The sequence below is a fragment of the Equus quagga genome, chromosome 11, assembly GCF_021613505.1.
Source record: "Equus quagga isolate Etosha38 chromosome 11, UCLA_HA_Equagga_1.0, whole genome shotgun sequence".
Classification (NCBI taxonomy): Eukaryota; Metazoa; Chordata; class Mammalia; order Perissodactyla; family Equidae; genus Equus; species Equus quagga.
Genome location: NC_060277.1, coordinates 35504178 through 35512726, shown reverse-complemented (window position 1 = coordinate 35512726; position 8549 = coordinate 35504178). Strand labels below are relative to the sequence as shown.

The 8549-nt window shown below is 39.8% G+C and overlaps 1 protein-coding gene across 4 annotated transcripts in view; it reads right to left on the bottom strand.

Annotated features, from left to right (window-relative positions):
• Positions 1–225: 225 nt before the first annotated feature.
• GPR63 (G protein-coupled receptor 63) overlaps positions 226–8549 on the bottom strand; it is a 51353-nt gene continuing 43029 nt past the window's right edge. For 3 of the 4 annotated variants that reach the window (XM_046676385.1, XM_046676386.1, XM_046676384.1), the window contains one exon: positions 226–2888. In XM_046676385.1, the coding sequence (XP_046532341.1) occupies positions 1479–2771 (1293 nt within the window). In that variant the 5' untranslated portion in view covers positions 2772–2888 and the 3' untranslated portion in view covers positions 226–1478. Of the gene's footprint in view, positions 2889–4032; positions 4085–8549 lie in introns of those variants that run through there. The other variant, XM_046676387.1, reaches the window with a different exon arrangement.

The window sequence follows — 8549 nt, the reverse complement described above, 5'->3', positions numbered from 1 at the left end:
TCCAGACTTTCTGTAATGGTTTCACATTTCTTCTGGTAATAATAATTAAAAAAAAGAAGCTAAGACCCAGCCGAGTGGTGCAGTGATTAAGTTCACACATTCTGCTTCGGTGGCCTGGGGTTCATTGGTTCAGATCCCGGGTGCAGGCCTACACATCGCTTGTCAAGCCATGCTGTGGCAGGCGTCCCACATATAAAGTAGAGGAAGATGGGCACGGATGTTAGCTCAGGGCCAGTCTTCCTCAGCAAAAAGAGGAGGATTGGTGGCAGATGTTAGCTCAGGGCTGATCTTCCTCAAAAAAAAAAAATGAAGCTATTTTTGAAAGGAAGGTTTTAGTCTAAAAAAACTAAAGGATACACAGAGTTTTCTTTTGACTATGAAACATCTAAACCTGAATGAGGTGTCAAGGTGGCACAGTAGAACAGCACAGTCTCAGGACTCAAAAAATCTCAGGACAGATTTTCTTGGATCCCAGCTCTACTCCCAACCTTGAGTAAGATTTCGCTCTCTCTGAGACTTGCTTTCTTCATCTGTAAAAAGTAAAAGATAATACCTACCTCACAGGATGCTGTGAGGATAAAATGATGCACAGTGCTGGCACATGGTAGGTGTCCAATGAATGGTACCCTCCTCCCACTGGACTCAGTGAGAATCCTTGAGTCAAAGGAATCCCTAGAGCCCACACCAGCCACCCCTCACTGCATCCCACTTAGACTTGCCAGAGTAATCTGTCTCCTTGACTTTGCCCTATTGCTCTAAAGAATCGCTATTGTGCTTAGAAAAATTTCTACATTTTTATGTTCTCTCCTTTAAAACTGTATATGCAGATAAAGCACTTTTTAAAAACTATCTTCCTAGAAATGATAATGCCATGTTTCCCAAAGCACAACATGTCATGTACAAAAACAATTCTGAAAAACATGACTAAATTCATTTGTACATTGTTTCTTAAAGTGCACCAAAGAAAATATTAATGACCTTTAAAATGTCACTAACCCTCTTGGGTTTTTCTTTTTTCAATAAAAGTAAATATTTAGCAACTGAGATGTATGTGGTTTTTGGCTCCAATGTAATGGCAAAAAGCAGCAGTGTCTTCCAGAAAAAGAGAACTGATAAACTAAGCATTCCTTAGCAGCATACAAAACACCTACAATTCAACGCAACTGCAGGCTCAGTAAAGCACAATCCTGATTTCTACCTCAAAAACAAAATCAATCAGAGAAACAAAAAACCATCTCCCCATCCTAAATCGAAGATTTCTCTTGAACCCTGGAGGTAACATTTGTGATCACTTCCCTATTGTGTATCCTTGGTAACAGAATTACAACTAACCACCATTCTTTCTTTACACCACACACACACACCTACACACAAACCCTATAAAAAAACAGTAAAGTACACGTGGAAAAGCCACGTGAAAGAAGACTTCAGTCAAATACAGAACAACCATCACCCCAAATGTCAGGCGGTTCCAACAGTCACACCACAGTCCGATGTTCCCCACACACGTAGACAGCACTGGGGCGGATCCGGCGTCTTGTGTGACCAGGGAGCCGTGGCAAAAACTTGAAGGACTTGGGCATCATGTCCAGGCAGGCGTCGTGGAATTTCTTAATCCTCCAGTAGTAAATCAGTGGGTTCAAGGCAGACTTGAGGTAGCAGAGCCAGAGCAGCCAGGTGCTAATCTCAAAAAAGTTGTGCTTATAGTAAAAGTGTTCACTGAACGTTGCCACAAGGCTGTAAGTGGTGAAGGGGGCCCAGCAGACGATGAAGACAGCAAAGAGAATCAAGATGGTGGTGAAGGCACGCGTTTTAAAGCCCATGTCAATGCTCATCTGGAAGGGTCTCTGAAGACTCATGAGACCCAGTTTGCTGGCCTGGCTGAGGCATATACCCTCAGGGTAGCTATGGATCCTCAAGGCGTTGTGCCGAAGAGTGTTGAGGATGCCCATAAACGAATACAGTATCACCAGGAAGGGTATGAAGAAAGAAATGAGAGAAATCAAAATCACGTAAGCCTGGTAACCCGGATTGGTTGTGTACCCAAACACGCACTGAGGCGCTCTGGAAGGTATCTGCAGGTCAGGGTTTCCTACAGCCAGAGGAAAAGCTATACAAAAGGAAGTCGCCCAGGAAACTGCAATTAGAACCTTAGCCCTATATGGATTTAGCTTATCCTGCCTCTGGACTATAATAAGGAACCTATCAATGCTAATGATGAGCAGGATGGCCACTCCCTCTATCACGAACAACCAGAAAAACATAGCAGATACCCTACAGAAGAATTTCCCGAAAATCCATCTGGTAGTAAGAATAGTTACCAAGGCAAAGGGCATGTTGAGCACTGTAAGCGACATGTCTGCAAACGCCAGGCTGGCCAGGAGGATGTTAATGGCAGATCGCATGGCAGCTTTTTGGTAAACCATGAGGCAAACGACCAAGTTCCCAAGAAAAGACACGAACAGAATAAATATCATAATAGCAGAAAGGATGATCTGGAGAGGCAAGTTTAGGCTCTTAAAAACTGCTGGTGTTGGGGGCACAGCTGTGCTATTCACTGTCAAGGAATTCATCCCAGTGGGAGCCAGAGTTTCAAAACTGTATCTAAGCAGCGGACTGATGTCGGGATGCTGGAATGGTGGAGGGGCTGTAATATTCATGTACATGTTTTCAAAGACTACGAACGTCGTGTTGGTTGCCCCAGTATGGGACTCAGTCAGCACTGCAGAGAAGACCATGGTTTCAGTAGGATGGAAGGCGGCAGCCGACATGTGGGGGTTCTTCAAGAATTTCAACACAGAGCAGCAGTATCATGGTTCATGGATGGGCTTGGAAACACATTCTGGAAAACGGACAAAGAGCTCCATCTTCCACAGGAGTCCTTTTGCCTGAAAACAAGCCCAAAACACAAAAAAGAAATGAGAAATGGGCTTTCTAAATCTCATTTGACTTTTTACCTTTCATCATGAAGGATCAGTTTTGCTCTTTTTAACCCCTGAAAAATACTCAAGTCTCTAACCTACTCAGCACTAAAATATTGTTGTTCTGTTATTTTTAGTCAAACACGAAAGAAATTTCATGACAGTCATGCATAAAGTGAAAGTGAAAAGCATCAAAATGTATTACTGCCTCAAAGGCAAAAGTTGTAACCTTATTGTTAATTCTTCTTTTAAATTTCCAGTAGCAGCATGGTCTTTCCACAGATACCGTTAATATAATTTTATTATCAAGTTCCTCTGAGAATACTAATATTTTTCTTAATAGCTCTTTGGTACAGGCTCCTACTCCATTTTCACATTAGCACAAAACTAGTTGGCAAAGAATCCTGAACTCAATTTCCTCTTTAACACATGATAATGACACACTTTTGCTCTAACCCCGTATAAGCAGGTACCAGGTTATTAGCTAGGAAGGTTTGAAACTGTTTCCTAGCTTTCTGTTTGTTCCTGGGTTTCTTCCCAGAAATCCCACCACCAACCATACCGGAGAAGTTATTCAATTGGAGAAGAAAAATTATACTAAAAAGTCTTGGTCATATTTTCAAGATTTCTTTTTTTTCCCCAAAGCTCTCTCTGCTTCTCACATTCTCTCTTCTTTCCCATGCCCACCTGTTTCCATCCCTTATTTTCTGATACATATAATTCTATCTTCTCAACTTCTTCTTCCTAAAACCGACCTTATCATGTGTTAGAAACTTGATAGAATATGTCAATCAAATAATAAAGATGGAAATTCTAAAGGAGATGACCAGAAAAACATTCAGGTGTGAAGGATCTATTCCAGACAACTTACAAAGATTTGGTTATCCTGCTCCAAAACGTTTCTTACTATCTAGCTCTTATCCTTACCCCCAACTTCTTACCAATGTCTGCAAACCTAGAGTTTTCTGGAAGGGACTTTCTTAATCTACTATATTACTAACCCACTTTGTGGTGTGGCTTCTTCCTTCTTTACTAGAAGGGTAACCTCTTTAATTAGAAAGAACTCTCTGTGGCCAGCCCTATGACTAAGTTGTTAAGTTCACACACTCACCTGGTTCAGATCCTGGACACAGACTTAGCACCGCTTATCAAGCCATGCTGAGGCAGCATCCCACACAGCACAACTAGAAGGACCTGCAACTAGAATATACAACTGTGTACTGAGGGGCTTTGGGGAGAAGAGGAAGGAAGAAAAAAAGAAAGACGATTTCAACAGATGTTAGCTCAGGGATAACCTAAAAAAAAAAAAAACTTGAAAAAAAATGAGCTACTCCTTAAAAAATAAATAAATAAATAAAGTGCATAATATGATTTAAAAAAAAAACAACCTCTCTTTGGATTTCTAGGTAGGTTCTTTGAATAAATCCCAAAGATTGGGGGGAAAATAAATGCACAGAAGTTTAAAACAACACTGTCATCTGCTCACTATTTGGGCTTAGAATTAGTCATTGATTTTAGGGGTAAATGCCAAACATTCATTTATTCATTTCTCAGGGTATAGAGGGTGCAGGCATCCCATTTACAAGACCCAAGATCCACCACTGTAGCCAAATCACAGGCTCTCTACCATACCTGTATCTCGCTACAGTCCCCTCTTTGTTCTCCAAGGCTGCCCTTCCGAATAAGGAGAATACTAATCTGTTTGTTCAAAATATTAATTTTACTGTTTACTCTCATTTTAATAGCTTAATTTCTTTGTCCCTACTAGATTTTATCCATTTTCACATATTCACTTTGAAATGTAAAACATACCGGGATAAGATGCCACACTAAGACTATGACTCTCCAACTTTATCAACCACAAAAGGCCAATGAGCAGGGGCAGTGGTAGCTGGAAAGCTTTATACCACAATCACCAAAAGTCTCTTTAAAACTACTTAAATATACACCAAATAAGAATAAAGACTGTGCTTGCGACATAATCAGCCTCAATACATCTCTAGAGAAAAATTATAAATAGGCAAATGTGCAGCTTAAGCCTAATATAACACCTATAATTGTGTTAGACCAAATAAACAAACATATCCATCCTGAAGTGTAAACACTGGATTGTTTTTTTATTGAAGTATAACTGACATATAACGTTAATTTAGTTTCAGGTGCACAACATAATGATTCGATATTTGTATACATTGTGAAATGATCACCACAATAAGTCTAGTTAACATCTGTTACCAAACATAGTTACAAAAGATTTTTTCTCTTGTGATGAGAACTTTTAAGATCTATGCTGGACATGCAACTAAGATATACAACTATGTGCTGGGGGGATTTGGGGAGATAAAGCAGAAAAAAAAAAGACTGGCAACAGTTGTTAGCTCAGGTGCCAATCTAAAAAAAAAACCTACGCTGTTATCAATGTCAAAATATGCAATATAGTATTACTAATTATAGTCACCATGCTGTACATTACATCCCCATGACTAATTTATTTTATAACTGAAAGTTTGTACCATTTGAACTCCTTCACCCATGTTGCCCATCCTCATCCCCTGCCTCTGGAAATTAGCAATCTGTTCTCCGTATCTATGAGCCTGGGGTTTGTTCTGGCGGTGTTGCTGTTTTTTAGATTCTACATATAAGTAAGATCATACAGTATTTGTCTTTCTCTATCTGACTTATTTCACTTAGCGTAATGCCCTCGAGGTCCATCTATGTTGTCACAAATGGCAAGAATTCATTCTTTTTTACGGCTGAATAATTTTCCATTGTGTGGAATTTCTTTATCCAATCATCCATTGATGGCCACCTAGGTTGACTATTGTAAATAACGCTGCAATGAACATGGAGGTGTATATATCTTTTTGAGTTAGTGTTTTTGTTTTCTTCAGATAGATGGCCAAAAGTGCAATAGTTGGATCATATGGTAGTTCTATATTTTGTTTTTTTTTTAAAGATTGGCACCTGAGCTAACAACCATTGCCAATCTTTTTTTTTTTTTTTTCCTGCTTTATCTCCCCAAACCCCCCCTGTACACAGCTGTATATCTTAGTTGCAGGTCCTTCTAGTTGTGGGATGTGGGATGCCACCTCAACGTGGCCTGACGAGCAGTGCCATGTCCATGCTCAGGATCCCAACCCTGGGCCGCCGCAGCGGAGCGCGCGAACTTAACCACCCGGCCACGGAGCCGGTCCAGGTGGTTCTATTTTTAATTTACTTTCCTACCAACAGTGCACAAGGGTTTCCTTTTCTCCACATCTTCATCAACACTTGTTATTTCTTGTCTTTTTGATAACAGCCATTCCAACAGGTGTGATGTGATATCTCAGTGTGGTTTTGATTTGCATTTCCCTGATGATTAGTGATGCTGAGCATCTTTTCATGTCCATCTGTGTGTCTTGTTTGGAAAAATGTCTATTCAGATCTTCTGCTCATTTTTTAATTGGATTGTTTGGTTTCTGGCAATTGAATTGTTTGAATTCTTTATAAATTTTGTATAGTAACCCCTTATTATAGATACGATTTGCAAATATTTTCTCCCATTCAGTAGGCTGCCTTTTCATTGTGTTGATGGACACACTTTAAAACACTTAGTTTCTGTGACCATGTTGAAGAACAAAAACAAAAAATGGAATGGAGTCAAAGCAAAACCACAATTTAAAAGATGCTTTTTAGGTTGTTACATATACATACAGTCATAATATTTTTCTGCCATCAAAGCCTCCTACTACTATAAAACTTCTAACTCAATACATTCAATTATTCATTCATCAAATATTTATGTAAGGACTTCGTATGTGCCAGGCACTAGAGACACAGCAATGAACAAACGCTTCCTGGATTTCTGGTTATACAGGGTAGACTGACCATAGACCCTGCATCGCAAAATCACACTGAAGCGACAGTAAAGGGATTTTTAAAACAAATTGTGCAACCCAAAACGACAAGAGGTATGAAGGAAAAGCCCAACAATAGATGAGGAATTTTTTTTTTAATGTTTTAAGGCAAAAAGCAGATGGTGGTATGGTAACTGAGTTAACAGCACAGAACAGAGAACTCTTTATCCTCAAAACTTCCAGGAAAATATGCTGAGAAGGAGATAACACACCCTGTAGATCCTCAGAGAAGATCTGGATTGGGAGGTGCCAGTTACCAGAGAAAGTGTGGGTGGAGCTGGAAACTGGAAAATTAACTGAAAACCTATATACAGAGCCACTGGAACCCCATTCCATGCCCAGTCTCCTCTCCTCTGAGCAACCACGTGAAAGCACACACCCCCATTCCAGTAGCCCAGGTCTGTGGGACAACTTAACCTGAAATCACCAGCCTTGAGAATATTAGTGCCGAGCTCAGAACAGAGAGACTGAGTGACCGTCTGCACATTCAACAGGAGAAACTAAGCCCCCTTCTCCATCCTCTTCAGAGTGCCAGCAGCCAGGCATATGCCAGCCATGCAGGACGAAGGGCTCATCTTTTCCAGTAACCAAAAAGCTCTAGAGGAAAAAATTCTAGATACTAACATTTGATGACACCCAGTCACCCTGTACACTGAAGCCCCCATCAAGCCCAATCCATCCACACAGCTTCTATCAGCTTTTCAGCGCCTAGGAAACACACATGGTCAATTTCCCTAACATAGAAAGTCTACAAAGGGATTAAACAAAAGCAATTTCGTAGTTAAACATTAAGGAAAAGAACTGGAATTTATAATACCAGGGAACATGCCATGCATGGACTTAATAATTAATGCCTTTGCCCTGGTATCTGTGCAGTGCTCTTCATTCATTACACTGCTGGCTCACCAGAATGTAAATATTTTCCGGCCTTCTTCCTTTCTTACTGAGAAGCATAATAACCAAAGCGGTGTTTCTGAATGCTCACAGTAACTATGTTAGAAGATTCTTTCCTCTCAGGACTTCTAATCAAATACCACTGTGACATGAAGTTTCTTCTGAATTTTATATAAAACTAAATAAAATTTTATAATTAAAATTTGTATTTCCAAAGAAAATGGGACAGTAGCAACATGAAAACTAAAAAATTAGCTTAGGTTGGTAATATTTGCATAATGGTCCTAATGTTAAATCTAATCTAGACTAGTCTTTATTTGCCATTTGGTAGAAACTCTTACTATATTTTCCAAGTAAGAAAAACTTAAACTTACGTGTGAATGTGTGCATCTATGCACATACACACCCCCACATGTATGTACACATGTAAAACTCACATAGGGCAGAAGTAACTGGATTTCTGGTTCTTTCTTTCTCTTACCTTATACATCTACAGAAACAACATTGGGGTAACTAGGCTAATGACATAAGTAAAGTGTTTTATGTTCAGAGTATGCCAGAATGTCACCATTACTGGGGCTTCAGTGGCTGGAATGAGCAGTCGAGGCTGTAGTATTCTCTTGGTCTGCATCCCTTGGTCTTATCTGCTACTGCAATGCTTTAGATACTTGTTTATTCTCTGGAAAGGTTCTATCCTCCAAGAAGGCAGCGATTGACTTTGTTAATCTCTTCATCCTCTATGATTACTGTGCTTTGCATACAGACCAATAAATATTTGGTTAATTCAATCCATTTGCACTGTGTTTTGTGAGATCAGGGAATTTCTTCTTCACTCATT